The 17,369-nt window shown below is 39.3% G+C and overlaps 2 protein-coding genes across 8 annotated transcripts in view; one reads left to right on the forward strand and one right to left on the reverse strand.

Moving 5' to 3' along the window:
- Window positions 1-12,339, reverse strand: part of TPGS2 (tubulin polyglutamylase complex subunit 2) — a 76,404-nt gene extending 64,065 nt beyond the window's left edge. Inside the window, exon 1 of the mRNA XM_036885045.2 lies at window positions 11,999-12,339. Coding sequence (XP_036740940.1) covers window positions 11,999-12,080 — 82 coding nt within the window. The 5' untranslated portion in view covers window positions 12,081-12,339. The remainder of the gene's footprint in view (window positions 1-11,998) is intronic.
- Window positions 12,187-17,369, forward strand: part of KIAA1328 (KIAA1328 ortholog) — a 336,759-nt gene continuing 331,576 nt past the window's right edge. For 2 of the 7 annotated variants that reach the window (XM_036884987.2, XM_057504133.1), the window contains exon 1: window positions 12,436-12,531. In XM_036884987.2, the coding sequence (XP_036740882.2) occupies window positions 12,474-12,531 (58 nt within the window). In that variant the 5' untranslated portion in view covers window positions 12,436-12,473. Of the gene's footprint in view, window positions 12,532-13,921; window positions 13,987-17,369 lie in introns of those variants that run through there. The other 5 variants (XM_057504134.1, XM_036884986.2, XM_057504131.1 and 2 more) reach the window with 5 other exon arrangements.

The raw sequence follows: 17,369 nt of genomic DNA on the forward strand, positions 1-17,369 counted from the left end.
TTAAAATCTGGCCTACAGTCAGATACCAATAGTCTACAGGGATGGTCAGTTCACTTATGGACAGTGCTACAGTGTTTGATGAGAGGCCCTGGGAGGGGGCATTGAGCTCCATAGACATGCTAACACACACTGCTGCAACCCCATACAACTACTAGAAACCAAGAGGAATTGCTGAAGCTGAGGTTTGGCCACCAGAATATGGAGCTGCCAGCACCAATTATACAATAAACCCTAGAGACTCCATTCAATGGACGTAGCCTTGGGCATTTCAACACATGGACCAGTGATGGCTGGCCTTCCTGGCACCTTGGGGACAAAGCCTGGAAGCTGGCCTCCTGTGTATTCCTGTAGTACAGCACAGTGGGCCCCAAAGATCATGTAGTAGATCCTAAATAGCCAAAAGGTAAAAACATCTTACCAGGGAGTTTTGTTTTATCATTATGGCCAGTGCATGCATCTCCACTAGCACTATATATAGACCCGTCAGTAACATCCACATAGAGAGAAAGGTAAGGTATACTGGAACTGGATGGGACCCCCTTCCTGCCATGGTCCTATCACAGGACCACTCTCTTGCATGCATCCTACCAGATGGACATGATTTGCCTATGTCAGTGTCATTAAAATGTGTCTTACCACCTTTAAGGTTAACCTTCTCTAATATTTTTATAGATGGGCACACCCCCTAGCAAAAACTGCTACTCAGTGGGTATGCATGGAGCTCCCTATCAGTACCACTACTGACTTCCTGTGTAAAGTGTGAGTCATGAACTCCTATGAGTAGAACTGGTCAGAATACAGCTGGAAAGAAAACTTGGTGGCAAGTGATCTCCTCAGGCTTGAGGATTATTACAATTTTTGTTATCTGTATGTTGTTTTCCTCTGTTGCTATTGTGGGATCTGGGTACAATACTACAGCTTTCTTGCATAGGAATAATCACAGAAGATTTAGGGCATGTAGATTATGAGGTGAGAATCCTGGAGGGGTGGTCTGGGAAAAATAGAAGTTCCTATGGCCAGGGTCCTCACATGACCCTGAACTACTAGATGCTGTAATTGACCTACTGCTAGGCTACTGTTTCCACATGCATAGGCAATATTTATTTATTTATTTACTTATTTTTTACTAAGTCATCATTGATATACACTCCTATGAAGGTTTCACACGAAAAGCAACGTGGTTACTACATTCACCCATATTATCAAGTTCCCCCCATACCTGACTGAAGTCACTGTCCATCAGTGTAGTAAGAAGCCAGAGTCACTACTTGTCTTCTCTGTGACCCACCCCACACATGTAGATCATAACAGCCCTCTATCCTGTTCTCCCTCCCTCCCAAACCACCCTCCCCAATGCCTCCCGTTTGGTAACTGCTAGTCCCTTCTTGGAGACTGTGAGTCTGCTGCTGTCTTATTCCTTCAGTTTTGCTTCGTCGTTACCCTCCATAAATGAGGGAAATCATTTGGTACTTGACTTCCTCTGCCTGGCTTATTTCACTGAGGATAATACCCTCCAGCGCCATGCACATTGTTGAAAATGGTAGAATTTTATTCTTATGGCTGAATAGTATTCCATTGTGTATATGTACCACATCTTTATCTTTCATCTAATGATGGACACTTAGGTTGCTTCCATATCTTGGGTGTTGTAAATAGTGCTGCAATAAACATAGGGGTGCATATGTCTTTCTGAATCTGAGAAGTTGTTTTCTTTGGGTAAATTCTTAGGAGTGGAATTCCAGGGTCAAATGGTATTTCTATGTTTAGTTTTTTGAGAAATCTCCATATTGTTTTCTAGAATGGTTAAACTAATTTACATTCCCACCAGCATTCCCTTTTCTCCGCATCCTTGCCAGCATTTGTTATTCTTAGTCTTTTTGATGTTGGCTATCCTAACTGGTGTGAGGTGATATCTCATTGTGGTTTTAATTTGCCTTTCCCTGATGATTAGCAATGTGGAGCATCTTTTCATGTGCCTGTTTGGCCATGTGAATTTCTTCTTTGGAGAATTGTCTTTTTATATATTCTGCCCATTTTTTAATAGGGATGTTTTCTTTCTTGGTGTTGAGGCATGTGTGTTCTTTATATTTTTTGGATGTTAACACCTTGTCGGATGTCTTTTACAAATACATTCTCCCATACCGTAGGAAGCCTTTTTGCTCTACTGATGATGTGCTTTTCAGTATAAGAAGCTCTTTAGCACGATGTAGTCACATTTGTTCATTTTTTATTTTGTTTTCCTTGCCCAAGTAGAGGTGTTCAGAAAAAACTTGCTTATGTTTATATTCAAGAGATTTTTGCCTATGTTGTCTTGTAAGGGTTTTAAGGTTTCACAACTTAAATTCAGGTCTTTGATCCATTTTGAGTTTAATTTTGTGTATGGAGATAGACAATAATCCAGTTTCATTCTCTTGCATGTAGCTGTCCAGTTTTGCCAACACCAGTTGTTGAACAGGCTGTCATTTCCTTATTGTATATCCATGGCTTCTTTAGCATATATTAGTTGGCCATATATGCCTGGGTTTATATCTGGGTTCTCTAGTCTGTTCCATTGATCTATTGGTCTGTTCTTGTGCCAGTACCAAATTGTCGATTACTATGGCTTTGTAGTAGAGCTTGAAGTCAGGGAGCGTAATCACCCAATTTATTGTTCCTTCTCAGGATTGCTTTGGCTATCTCAGGTCTTTTGTGGTTCCATATGAATTTTAGAACTATTTCGTCTAGTTCATTGAAGAATTCTGTTGGTACTTTGATAGGGATTGCATTAAATCTGCAGTTAGCTTTAGGCAGGATGGTCATTTTGACAATATTAATTCTTCCTATCTATGAGCAAGGGATGAATTCCCATTTATTGATATATTCTTTAATTTCTCTCCTGAGTGTCATAGTTTTCAAGGTATAGGTCTTTCACTTCCTTGGTTAGGTTCATTCCTAGGTATTTTATTCTTTTTGATGCAATTGTGAATGTAATTGTTTTCCTGATTTCTATTTCTGCTAGTTCATCATTAGTATATAGGAATGCAACAGATTTCTGTGTATTAATCTTGTATCCTGCAACTTTCCTGCATTCAGTTATTAGGTCTAGTAGTTTTGCGGTGGATTCTTTAGGGTTTTTTTGTACAATATCATGTCATCTGTAAACAGTGATAGTTTAACTTCTTCCTTACAAATCTGTATACCTTTTATTTCTTTGTGTTGTCTGACTGCCCTGGCTATAACCTCCAGTACTATGTTGAATAAAAGTGGGGAGAATGGGCATCCTTGTATTGTTCCTGATCTTAAAGAAAAGGTTTCAGCATCTCACTGTTAAATATGATGTTTGGTGGGGGGTTGTCATATATGGCCTTTATTTTGTTGAGCTACCTGCCCTCTATGCCCATTTTGTTTAAAGTTTTTACCATTACTGTATGTTGAAATTTGTTGAATGCTTTTTCAGCATCTATGGAGATGATCATGTGGTTTCTGTCCTTCTTTTTGAGGATGTGGTGTATGATGTTGATAGACTTTTGAATATTGTACCTTCCTTTCATTGCTGAAATAAATCCTACTGATCATGATGGATGATCTTTCTGATGTATTTTTGAATTTGGTTTGCTAATACTTTGCTGGGAATTTTTGCATCTATGTTCATCAGGGATATTGGTTTGTAATTTTCTTTTTTTGAGGTATCTTTGCCTGGTTTTAGTATTAGAGGGATGCTGGCCTCATAGAAGGAATTTGGAAGTATTCCCTCCTCTTCTACTTTTTGGAAAACTTTAAGGAGGATGAGTATTAGGTCTTCACTAAATGGCAAAATTCTGCAGTGAAGTCATCTGGTCCAGGAGTTTTGTTCTTAGGTACTTTTTTGATTACCAGTTCAACTTTGTTGCTGGTGATTGGTCTGTTCATATTTTTTGTTTCTTCCTAGGTCAGCCTTGGATGGCTGTATTTTTCTAGAAAGTTGTGCATTTCTTCTAGGTTATCCAGTTTGTTAGCATACAATTCTTCATAGTATTCTCTAATAATTTTTTGTATTTCTGAGGTGTCCTTAGTGATTTTTCCATTCTCGTCTCTGATTCTGTTTCTGTTTGTAGACTCTCTTTTTTCTTGATAAGTCTGGTTAGGGGTTTATCTATTTTGTTTATTCTCTCAAAGAACCAGCTCCTGTTTTCACTGATTCTTTCTATTGTTTTATTTTTCTCAATTTTACTTTTTTCTGAATTTTTATGATTCTTCAATCTTTATTATGTCCCTTCTTCTACTTCTACTGACTTTGGGCCTTGTTTGTTCTTTTTTCTAGTTTAGTTAATTGTGAGGTTAGGCTGTTCATATGCAATTGTTGTTTTCCTGACATAGGCCTGTATTGCAATATACTTCCATCTTAGCACACCCTTTGCTGCGTCACACAGATTTTGCAGTGCTGAGTTATTTGTCTCCATATATTGCTTGTTCTGTTTTTATTTGGTCATTGATCCATTCATTATTTAGGAGCATGTTGTTATGCCTCCATGTGGTTGTGGGATTTTTTATTTTCTTTGCATAATTTATTTCTAGTTTCATACCTTTGTGGTCTGAGAAACTGCTTGGTACAATTCCAATCTTCTTGAATTTACCGAGGCTCCTTTTGTGGCTTAGTATATGACTATTCTTGAATACGTTCCATGTGCCCTTGGGAAGAATGTGTATCCTGTTGCTTTTGGGTGGAGTGTTTTGTAGATGTCTGGTAGATCCACCTGTTCTAGTATGTTGTTCAGTGCCTGTGTCTCCTTACTTATTTTCTGTCTGGTTGATCTGTCTTTGGAGTGAGTGGTGTGTTGAAGTCTCCTAAAATGAATGCATTGCATTCTATTTTTCCTTTCAATTTTGTTAGTATTTGTTTCACATATGTAGGTGCTCCTGTGTTGGGTGCATAGATATTTATAATGGTTATATCCTCCTGTTCGGGTGACCCCTTTATCATGTAATGTCCTTGTCTTTTACTTTCTGTGTTTTGAAGTCTATTTTGTCTGCAACTCCTGCTTTTTTCTCCCTATTAGTTGCATGAAATATCTTTTTCCATCCCTTCACTTCAATCTGTGTGTCTTTGGGTTTGAAGTGAATCTCTTGTAGGCAACTTATAGATGGGTCTTCTTTTTTTGTCCATTCTGTGACTCTAATTCTTTTCATTGGTGCATTCAGACTGTTTACATTTAGGATGATTTTAGATAAGTATGTACTTACTGCTATTGCAGGCTTTAGATTCATGTTTACCAAAGGTTCAAGGGTAATTCTCTTACTATCTAACAGTCTACTTTGACTCACCTAGTATGCAGTTACAAATACAATCTAAAGGTTCTTTTTTTTCCATCCTTTTTCTTCCTCCTCTATTCTTCATATATTAGGTATCATATTGTGTACTTTGTCTATCCCTTCACTGATTTTGGGGGTAGTTGATTTGACATTGCATCTACTTAGTAATTAACTGTTCTACTTTTTTTATTGTGGTTTTATTTCCTCTGGTGACAGCTATTTAGCCACAGGAACACTTCCACTTATACCATTCCTCCAAAAAAACCACTGTAGAGATGGTTTGTGGGAGGCAAATTCTCTCAAGTTTTGTTTATCTGGAAATTGTTTACTCCCTCCTTCAAATTTAAATGATAATCTTGCAAGGTAGAGTATTCTTGGTTCAAGACCATTCTATTTTATTAAGTATATCATGCCAGTCCCTCTGGTCTAAAGTTTCTGTTGTGAAGTCTGATGATAGCCTGATGGGTTTTCCTTTGTATGTGATATTTTTTCTCTCTGTGGCTACTTTTAAAAGTCTGTCCTTATTCTTGATCTTTGCCATGTTAATTATCATGTCTTGGTGTTGTCTTCCTTGGGTCCCTTCTTTTGGGAGATCTGTGCACAGCCATGGCCTGCGATACTACCTCCTTCCCCAGACTGGGGAAGTTTTCAGCAATTACCTCCTCAAAGGCCCTTTCTATTCCTTTTTCTCTCTCTTCCTCTTTTGGTACCCTTATAATGCGAATATTGTTCCATTTGTATTCGTCACACATTTCTCTCAATATCCTTTCATTCCTAGAGATCCTCTTTTCTCTCTCTGCATCCGCTTTTCTGTATTCCTGTTCTGTGATTTCTATTTCATTTACCATCTCGTCTACTTCATCTAATCTGCTTTTAAATCCCTCCATTTTATGTTTCATTTCAGACATTGTATTCCTTAATGACTGAATCTCTGTTCTTGAATATTTTTCTGTAGCTCTATGATCATGTTTATGATTTTTATTTTGAAATCTCTTCAGGAAGATTGAGGAGTTCAATTTCACTTGGATCTCTTTTTGGTGTTTGTGGGATTTTGGTTTGAACAAAAGTTCAAAGTAACCAGGTTCCTTTGACTTTTCCTATTTCTGGTGGCATCCTGTAGTGTCCAGAAGCTGTACTGCGTGGAGCTGCTCAGCCGCAGAAGCAATGGCAGGGATCACAGGGGAGCAGCAGTTGTGCCTTTTGGGAGGAAAGAGCTGTTTCCTGCTTCCTGGCTGCAGTGCCTGTCTCCAATTCCAGGGCCAGTGGGCTGAGCATGCAGGGAGAAGGCTCTATGCTTTGCAGTTGTAGCTGCCATAGGCAGGGCCGCCCTGTGGCTGGCCTGGCGCAATGGTGGGGGCAGCTTATTTTCAAGCTGGTGCCAGCCAGAGGAAGGTGCAGTACAGTGTGTATTATGGTCAGGGGCCTCAGAGTTGCATAGCCAGCAGAGTGGATGGAGCACTGTAAGCTCCTGAAAGTTCCCAGCCTGCTGTGTAGAGTGCGTCTGGATAATTTTGTCCACCTGTCATTTCTCCTGTTTAGCAAGCTCTGTGTAATCCTTGCCCCTTTAGCAGCCCACTCATTGTCACAAATTCTCTCAGACTTCTTGCCTTTCTTTTGTCCCAGAGTGGCCAGATGTTGATCCCTGTTTTCCACAAGTGGCTGGAATCTTAGTTTCTCCAAGTAGTCTGGCTCTCTTAGCTTTCCAAACCTACTGTTCTCTAGAGAATCATGTAATGTAGGTTTGTACTCCCAGAGCAATTCTCCATGGTTGGGTGTTCAGTAGTCCTTCACCTGCATCCCCTTCCTGCTCCGTTTCCTGTCTTCCTGCTGGTAAGCTGGGTTGGTGGAAAGGTTTGGGTTCACCGGATCACAGCTGTGGTACTTTACCTTTTCCATGAGGTCTGTTCTTTTCTCTAATTGTATGCAGTCTGCCGCAGCCTTTTTTCCTGTTGCTCTTTAAGGAGTAGTTGTGTTAAGCATATTTTCATATTATATGCAATTTTGGGAGGAGGTTTCTGTCTCACCTCTCACGCCACCATCTTTAGTTCTCTCATCAATAAGCCTTTAGTGACTGAGTCACCAGTGTTTTGGGCAGAGACAGACAGAGGTAGATTATAGACCTGCAAACTACAGGATGATGTGATTCTAGTGTTTGACCTACTGCTGTGAGAATAGTGGTGGGTATAAACTCTTTTATCCCAAGAATGTTCCATTGTCATTTTTCAATCTCACTGAATCCACAGGGATCCTGGCCAGGGCTGCACCCTCAGGTGAGATAGGATACTTATCTATTCTTCAGTCGATTGACATTTGGATTGTTTCCACTTTTGACTATTATGAGTAATGATGCTAAGAACATTTTGTGTGTAAATATGTTTTCATTTCTCTTGGGTGTATCGCTGGGCCGTATGTTAACTTTGTTGACCTTTTTGAGGAAGTGCCAAACTGTTTTCCAAAGCAGCTGTTTCTACCAGCACTGTATGAGGATTCCAATTTTTCCATACCCTTGTGAACACTTATACTGGTATTTTTGATTATACCCATCCTAGTGAGTGTGAAGTGGTAGGTCACTGTGGTTTTGATTTGAATTTCCCTAAGGACTAATGATGGTGATCATATTTACATGTGCTTATTGGCCTTTTTGTTTATCTTCTCTGGACAAATGTCTCTTCAGAAGCTTTAAATGGGATTGACTTTTATTGTTGAGTTGTCAGGGATCTTAATAGATTGCATTTGCAAGTCCCTTATCACATGATTTGAAAATAGTCTCTCCTATTCCATGGGGTTGTCTTTTCATTTTATTGATAGTATCCTTAAAAGCAGAAGCATTTTTAATTTTGATGAAGCGTAATTTATATTTTTTCTTTCATTGCTTGCACTTTCAGTGTCACCTCGTTTGCCTAATCTAAGGTTGTTTAAAAACTATTCCAAGGCTTATGTTTTCTTCTAAGAGTATTATAGTTTCAGCTCTTACATTTGGGTCTAAAATCCACTTTGAGTTAATTTTTTATATGAATTGAGGTAATGGGTCCAACTTTATTCTTTTGCATGTGGCTATCCAGTAGGATTAGAGTGTCATGTCTTGGAATCTTTTTGTATTCTTTGCTGCTCAGTGTCTAGCATTATGCACATTTTAAACTTAATTACCTCTAGGAGCTATGTGATCCTTTCACAGGACCTCTCACAACACTGTAGTTTACTTTTTAAAGACAGGAGGAAATCAGTCTGACTGACAGTCTTTTAATAAGTTTACCTGATTAGGTCAGGCTGATCCAGGATAATCTCTTTTTACTAAGTCACAGTCAACTGATTAGGTACATTAATTAGATATACAAAAAAACAAAAACATGTTTTTTGTAAGGTTACTTAGGCAAAGGAAGGACACCTGTCATTTTCACAGGTTCTGCCTATTCTCAAGATTAAAGGATTTATACAGGAGTATGGGGCATAAGGGTCATCTTACCTTTGTACTTACATCCTTTTAAATAAATGTCCCTTTAGTTTTTTATAAGAGTTAAGTTGGTACCTTAATCTTTCACCCTAATTCTACTTTTGTTTTATTCTTACATGTATTTACATTTGTTTCTGTGTGTCTATATGAAAATGATGTTCACTATCAGTCTCTGCTGAAGTTTTCCCAATCTATATTTTATCTGGTGAAATTAATCCTCTAGGAGATTCCTTAGGAAGGGGTCATGGGTGCAGAATTCCCTAAATTCTTTTATTTTAAAGATGGTTTGGCTGAATTTCTTGGTTCGCATTTTCTTCCATTGATTTTTCTAAAAATCAGTGTTGTACTGTTGCCTTACTTTGCTGGTTTCAAAAATCTCTTGCTAGTCTAATTCTTTTGACTTTGTAAATTAATTGTTCTTTTTGCTTTGAGGCCTTGAGAATTTGATCTTTATCTATGATATTAGTTTTACTAGGATATGTCTTAATGTTGATAGTTAATTTTTTCCAGGTACTCAGTGAGCCCTTTCAATGCACAATAATCCAATTTAAAAGCAGTTTTTCTATATCTGGAAAGTTTCCTTATAGTTTTAAATATTAGCTTTGTTCCACTATTTTATATTTGCTCTTCAGATACACTGATATAAATAACATTTATTATTTGCTTATCTTCCATTTCCACTTTCTGCTTGACCCTTTTACCTCTTTATGTCACTTCCTTGGTGGTTTTCCTATCTTTCTTCAATGCTCCAGATAAAATTTTCATTTCATTCTATTTTCCTTATGGTACCTTGTAATTTATCCTTTACTTGGAATTTTGTTGTTCCTGTGCATTTCTTTTCTGAGTTCAATCAATGTTTTTTCATTTCTTCCTCCTTCTTTTGTCTATTTCTGTTCTTAAGTTTTTTAGTGTGAGTCTGAGTAGTTTTTCACATCCTCAAATTCTGTTCATGTATTTTGTTTGGAATTTAGACTTGCACATTTTTTGTTTTGTTAGTGTTTTTCAGGAAGAATTTTCCTGTTGTTTGTCATTTCATTTCCTGATTTCAGCATTAGTTCCCTGTAGGTTTACTTTACTCTTGTTTGTCTTGTGATACTGTGATATTTAAGAAGATTTCTACTTAATAGGACCTTTTCTGCTGAATGGAAGCAAAGTTCAGATATATTAGCATGTTTTTTTGTGTGTGAGAGATTAATTTTCCTTTTATTATCAATTTCCAAAGGCCTTTTCTTCCTTCTTTTTTGCATATTTCTCCCCTAGAATATATGTATTTGGAATACTCCCTTTAAATCATGCTTACTCCTTTAAAGAGACTGTCCCTTTAAATTACAGGTCATCCTTTAAATAGCACCTAGTTTGAATTCTGAAAGTCCTATGATCTACCTAAGTATTGTTATTGTATTTTCAGACTGGGCTGGTTTTAATCTTGCTGTTAGTTGCTCCAATTAGTGTCTTTGCTAGTATCATTTCTGGGAGTGGGGCAGGAACAGATGAGATCAGGCACTGGGATTTGTTTTGTCTCTTTTTACTTACAGTTATTTTGCACATTTGGCATTTTGGTCTTTAAATATTGTTGACAGTTTGGTGTTGCATAGAATTGTGGTAGTTGTGCAGTTATTTCATCATTTAGGAGGTTTTGGTAGTATGCTTACTACACACCCACCACTGACTTTAGCCTTTAAAAAAAAAATCATCTCAAAATATTATCTTTTCAAAATAAAAGTATGAAAAAAGGAATATGATTGATTTTTGACTTATGACACTAATTGAAATTATGATGTTTTGATTAAATTTTTAAACAGTATTAGAATGTTTATGGGAGGCTTGCTTCACTATAAATTGAATTACCAGAGTTGTTTAATTCGTTAGATAGGTTTTTTTCTTGTTACCAATTTGTGACACATCTGAAATGCTTAATAGATAGAACATATTAAATATATAAATCAAATTTAAAATGTTTGCAGTTATTTAATACTTAGGGCTTTAAATAGAACTGACAGCTTAAGGGAAATTTATTTGGCTTGATTTTAGAAAATTAAACATCAATCAAAAGAAAAGAACTTATAGGAAAATTTTTAGATTTATAAAGAGGATAATGAAGTGTGTCTTTGGAATAGCAAAACCTATCTGAAGAAACGAGGCAGAAGTTTGGGAAAGAATGAGATAGTATATGGGTGGTCTTGATGATTAGCTCTCCTCTTGCCCAACTCCATAATTTCCTTTTACAAACTTATCACTTTTCCCAAGCACATCCTGAGTTTCATGCCTCATTTACTGTTTTAGGCACTTGTGAATACAGGGGAGAACAAGACAAAGTTCCTAACCTAATGGACTTTTATTACAGAAAAGAGACAAATTTAAAAAGGAACCAAATGAATTAATAATTTGAACTAGTGATGTCATAAGGATAAAAAAAATGTTGGGTAAGTAAAGAATGTTATTAGAACTATATTCAGGGAAGGCTTCTCTGAGGTCCTAATCAGATCAGAATGAAGTGAGAGAGAGATATGCAGAAGATAATTCGGGTGGAGGACCTAGCAAATTGCAAAAGCCTTGAAGCCAGACAAGCTTGGTGTATCTACAGTATTACAAAGAGGCCGCTGTGACCACAGCAGAGTGAAAATAAGGTCAGAAAGACAGATGTGGGCAGATCACAGTGATTGTGGGTCATGGTACAGAATTCGGACTTTATTATATGTGCGATGGGAAGGCGTCGAAGTATGCTATCCGACTGCTTAGACAGCCTCTCCTGGTTACCTGGCTAACTTCCTTTTGACTTTCAAAATCCTAGCATCATCTCCCGTGGGACATATTCCTTAACTCCCCTGATAAGGTCAATCACCTCTTCCAGAGCAATACTAGATTACAGGCCTCCTCTCACACTTTTGGGGAGTCTGTTGTTTCCCAAGTGCTGCATTCCCCAAATTCTCTCTGCTACCAGAGTAGGGGTTTGGGTTTCAAGGATACTCCCCTGGTCAAGAATGCCTCTCTGGAGACCCAACCTCCTGTCACGTGCCTTTGCACGGCTCTGTTGGTCTTTCCCGGGCCCTGTGATGGGAGCTGGGGGAACCTTCAGGCTTTCCAGTCTTGAGTCCCAACGCTTCCGACAAACACCTCCCAGGCCTAGTCCCGCAACCGGCTCTCAGCTTTCCTCCTTAACAACGGAAGTCTCAGAGCGACGCCCACCGGCACAGCATCCAGCGTCTTGCCACCACCCCTCGCTTCAAGGGCACGCCCCCTCGGCCCGCAGCCGCCCCCACGGCTCCGCGCCCCACTCACCGAGGATGCGGGTGATCCCCAGGGTGAGCTTCTCCAGGTGCGGCTTGCTGCTGCCCAGCGGCGGGGGCGGCGTCTCCTCCATGGCTCGCGTCCCTGACCCACGCGCCGCAGGGGCAGCGGCCGGGCCTGGGCGGGAGAGAGGGGCGGGTCGAGACGGCTGGGCGCTGCCTTCGAGGCTCCGTCGTCAAGTTCACGGCATGCCGGGACTTGTAGTGCTCGGTGCCTGAGAGCGCGGCGAGGCGGAGATGGGGGGCCCGGGCTGGTCTAGAAGAAGTAGTTCCGCAGGGCACTCGTGGTTGCAGCCCCGGAGGGACAGCCACCGCACGGCACCGGAACACAGCTACTTCTCCGCCCGGCTCTGCCCGCCCCGCCGAAGCCTGACGTGCAGTCGGGGGCGGGCTTCTGCGCCGTGCGGCCAATGGGGGCCGGGACGGGGCGGCCCCGGCGCGGCGCCCAGGGTGGCGGTTGTTTCAAGATGGCGGACGCGGAGGTTCCCTCCCGCCCCGGCGCAGCTGCGTTCTGGAGCCGCGACTGTATCTTTTGCCCACCTGGCAGGGCGCGCCGGCGCCTTTCCCGGTGCTACGAGCGGTCGCGTAGGATTCTGAGAGTAGGGGAGAAGCTCGGTGCTAACCCCGGGGGTCCCGTCCGGCCGCTGTCTGGGTGCCGGGCTTTCTCTTTGCTTGGGTGTTAGGTGGCAGAGAGCCTGATACTATCTCCGGGCTGGAGCTCCTGGTGTGGGATCTCAGCACAGCTGTATCTCACCCCTCTTTGGCGGTGAGCTCTGGAAAGATGGCCTAGAGTCGTGGCCCAGCCTTAGAGCTGGATGGTCCTGACCTCAGGCCGGCTGAGTCTGCGGGGTGAGCTGGTGGAGGAGGGATGGGTGTTGGCTGGAAAGGGAGCCTTTTTGTCTCGGTCAGCGTTGTTAGGAGCAAGTCAGGACCTCATCGACTTCGGTAGCCTGTGAATAATGATTTATTTTCGTACTGGGGTTTTCGGAGAGTTGTGTGGGGCTTGGTTTCACGTAGTGGTCGCCTCGTGGTGTTGGTTACAGAATAAGATGTGCTGCAAATCCCAGGTGTCTGGAAGTGGTGTTGATTTACTTGTAAATTGCGGATCACCTCTGGTAGGATTGAAGGTCTTGGTTTGTTTTGGACTGGAGAAGCCGTGGAGCATTTAACCTTGCAGTAGTCTTACCATTTCAGTATCTATGATGAAATATGTGACGGTACTGTTTATTTCCCGAGGTTAAGTAGATTTTCCAGCCTGATCTTTGGTTCTGATAATTTAATTGATATATGTTAGAGGAGTATTACATGAAAGGAGAGCAATCGGTGTATTGGTTGTTTACAGAGGCAGGTCTTGTCTGTTTTCTAGGATTCGTGGTAGCATTGTTTGAGGTATTGCTGTTAACTTTGGCAGAATCATTATTTGCACTTATTCAACTTATCTCCCAGAGAAATTTACAAAATTATATTATCACTTCCCCTTACTGAATTACTAGGATTGAAGTGTGCGGAGAGGGAGGGTATTTTTACATTAAGTGCTGCTCAGTGTTTAGTGCTGTGTACTTTCTAAATATAATTACCACTTGTCCTTGGTAGGTTGGGGAGAATAAAGTGAAGTCATGTACACTGTAGAGGAAATTACACCAGGGCTGGGGAAATTAAATAACATTTTTATTTACCCATCATTAAGAATGCAAAGAGATGTGCATGGGAACAACTGAGCTGAATTAGAATCAGAAAATTAAGATGTCTTTTCTCATGAAACACTCCCTCTGCAATGACAGAATTTTGTGATAGAGGAGATATTCGAAGGTTATTAGATTATAATGTGCTCCTTTAGTGTAATCATTTTCATAACCACCTATGTGGTTTTAGCTATTATTCCTTAACTTTCTCTATGACCAACGGTATTCTTCAGATACAGTATAAATGGTGAGTGTGATGAGGAAGAGCCTATTGCAGTGGTACTGATTAAGTTAATAGGTAATGTAAACTGAACCTGTGCTCTTGGTCTTAGCAGCCCTGTACTCTCACTTATTCATTTATATTACTCTGTATTTCATATAGAAATCATACATCCTCCCTTCTTTCTTACATTCTCCCTTACTCTAAAAATTAATGTAAAATACTCATCTTCCCATTGAAAGTGAGGAGTTGAAATTATATGGGAAAGATGGTAGTGATTACATTCTATAGAAATTCAGCTGTATGAAATGAATTTCAACGTTAAATAGTATCACCTGTCTTCCCTGCCTATTCCACAGTGACCAATTATCATCCAACCTCAGATATTTTCATTTTAAATCTCTATAGGACATAAAAAGCAATGTCAAAAGTAAATTTGTTACTAAATCTTTGCTAAAAAGCATAACCATAGCTTTGAATCATTTGATTTAGTCATGTGTCCTTGCATCTTGATCTCCTCTTGTCAACATTGATGACTTCCTAGACCACCCCAAAGTCTTTATAGTAGAACTTTCTATAGAAAAAGAGCAAAGAGTATATACATACAGTCTGATATTCTTTTCACACTATTGTAAGAAAGATTTTCAGTGCTTTGCCCAAACAACTAGAGAAGTGTGATAGATTTCCCAGGCCTAAATGTTTTCATCACGTGATGACAGATCATCTGTGACTAAATGTCATGGCTTTTATTGTTCTTGTAAGTTGTGCATCTCTTGCACAGATTCATTGGTTCTGTTTTGCACCAGGAATGTCTTTATACCTAATGTGTAAACAATGAGTAAGCCATGTTGTTATTTTGTGGGTTAAATCTGTGAAGTAAAATATGCCCCTTCAGCCTTAAACTGCATTCTTCCTTCATTATAGTTCCAGGGAATATATTTTTAAAAAATGTGCTTTGCAATATGCAAATCTGATTGCTTAAATGCATTCGATTGTATTATCATTAACAGTATTATTCATTTGATACTGTATTAACGAATATAAACTATAAGGGGTCTACTCATAACATTGCAGTAGCTATAGTGTCTACCATTGAGTTTTCAATTAAAAATAGAGACATTATACTGATACTAAAATAATAGCCAGCAAAGTCATTGGGATCAATAACAATTACATATACATGTGTTGCTGGTAAGTGATTCAAACTCAAAAGGTTAGAGTGGGCAGTAATTTTATTTTCTTTCAGATCCTGGTGATCCAGGATAGATATACTTATTTCTACCACATCTGCCTCAGGTTTCTAATTACTGTTTTAATTTTGGGGATTTGGATAGATTTGTACCAGTATTAAGGATGCTATAATTTACTGTACTTGTCTTAACTGAGGCATTTCCAAAGAAACTAAAGTAGAACTAAGGTGGCACATAGAACCCAACAAGATAGCCAATATACATTTGGTATGTATTGTATCTTGACTTTCCCATAAAATACATGTTTGTTGGGAATCTTGCATTTGAAGAAGGTAAATATTTGGATTCTCAAGATAATGAGATGAAGATAGATTATTAGTGATTAGAAAAGATTAAGAAGGTTGGTTTGAGCAGTTTCAAATATTTTTAGTCTTATTCTTTAAAACGTTTGTTAAGGTCAGTTTATTTAGTGTTTTTATATTTGAAAAGAAATTTAGCTAATGTTTTTTTTTCTGCATAATGTGAATGGCATTGCTGAGAGAGTTTTCCTTTGCCTTTGAAAGTTCTCCTAGCTGGTCCAAGAATTAAATTGACATGAGACAGATTAACAAAATCAAACTTAATTGTGTATGTATGTGGAATCCACATAAACATGAGAGATTCCCAAGGCACTCAGACAAAATGAGATATATATGTCATAGAGCTATGGAGAAGATGGGGATCTCAGACTTCAAAAGGAAGGAAAGCAATCCACAGGAAGATGAAAGGAATAAATGTTTGGTAAACAAATGTTTGCAAGGCCACACAGAAACAATGGGCTAGAGAGGAATTTTACAACAGAGTGCTAAATTGCTCATTGTTTACCCCCCTAGTTTACATTACATTGTAATTTATCTATGGTGATAGCTCCCTCCTGGAGCAAGTCTCTCTCCCTATTCTTTTAGGCATTTAAAGGGAAGGTCAAAGTTTTTTCCTGAGTCTTTGGAGCCTTGATTGTTTTCAGCTTGAAATAATCCACTGCCAAAGTGACACATCTTGGGGCAGTTTGTTCTGAACCAATACAGGATAAAGAGAGAAACAACATTTTAAATTGTTGGATAATATGCCTCAGAAAAAATTAAATATCAATTTTGTTCTTTCATGCATGGTTTACTGTGAGCCAGGCATTCATTTAAGAGATGTTAGGGGTAAGATGAACATAACAATGAAAATTCTCACCCCATTAGTGCTTACATTTTAATGAGATGCGTTGACACAAAATATTTTTTGTGTTCAGTGATTATAGGTGCTGTGAAGAAAAAGTGGAAAAAAGGTAGCTATCATGGGGGTCTTTTGCATCTATCTGTTTTTATGCCAATACTATACTGTTTTGCCTGCTATAGGTTTGGTATAGTTCAAAATCAGGAAGCATGTTACCTACGTCTTTGTTCTTTCCTCTCAAGATCACTTGGCTACTCAGGGTCTTTTGTGGTTCCATACAAATTTAGGATTGTTTTATTCCTGTAAAAAATGGTATTGGAATTTTTATAAGGATGTCTTGCCAATGGGTTTCAGCCCTGGGCAAGTTCACTATGGATTCAGTGTGACCAAAGTTCTTGGGGTGAAAGGGTTTATGCCTAACTTTATTTCCATGGTGGCAGGTCAATCACTAGAATCCCATGCACTCAGAGAAAGTTTGTATGCAGCAAGCCGGTCTCTGCCACTGGGCCTCTTTACCCCGACAGCCTTCTTTCTCAGTATCTGACCTTTTCCCTGCCACCACTCCAGTCTCCTCTCTGCTCTCCTGCAGCTGTGCCACTGTGTTGCCCAGACCACTGTGTGGAGCTCTTTATATAGAGTCAATAGCAACGTATTGCCCACACATGTGTAGTGAGCTAGCCGACCAGGGCCAAAGGAACCTTCACCTTTATCCACAAGGGATTACACTGAATCTGTAGATTGTTTTGGGTAGTATAGACATTTTAACAATATTCTTCCAATCCATGGGAATAGAATGTCTTTCTGTTTGTGTCTTGATTTTCTTTCATTAGGGTTTTACCAGCATCTTTTCTTTTCAGTGCATAGGTCTTTCACCTCCTTGGTTAAGTTTATTCTAGGTATTATAATCGTTTTGATGCAATTTTAAATGTTTTTTTTTCCTTAATTTCTCCAATATTCTGTTATTAGTGTATAGAAATGCAACAGATTTTTGTATATTGATTTTGTATCCTGCAACTTTATAAATTTGTTTATGCTGATGGTTTTTTGGTAGAGTGTTTAGGGTTTTATATA

This window comes from Manis pentadactyla, chromosome 6 (genome assembly GCF_030020395.1).
Source record: "Manis pentadactyla isolate mManPen7 chromosome 6, mManPen7.hap1, whole genome shotgun sequence".
NCBI classification, from domain to species: domain Eukaryota; kingdom Metazoa; phylum Chordata; class Mammalia; order Pholidota; family Manidae; genus Manis; species Manis pentadactyla.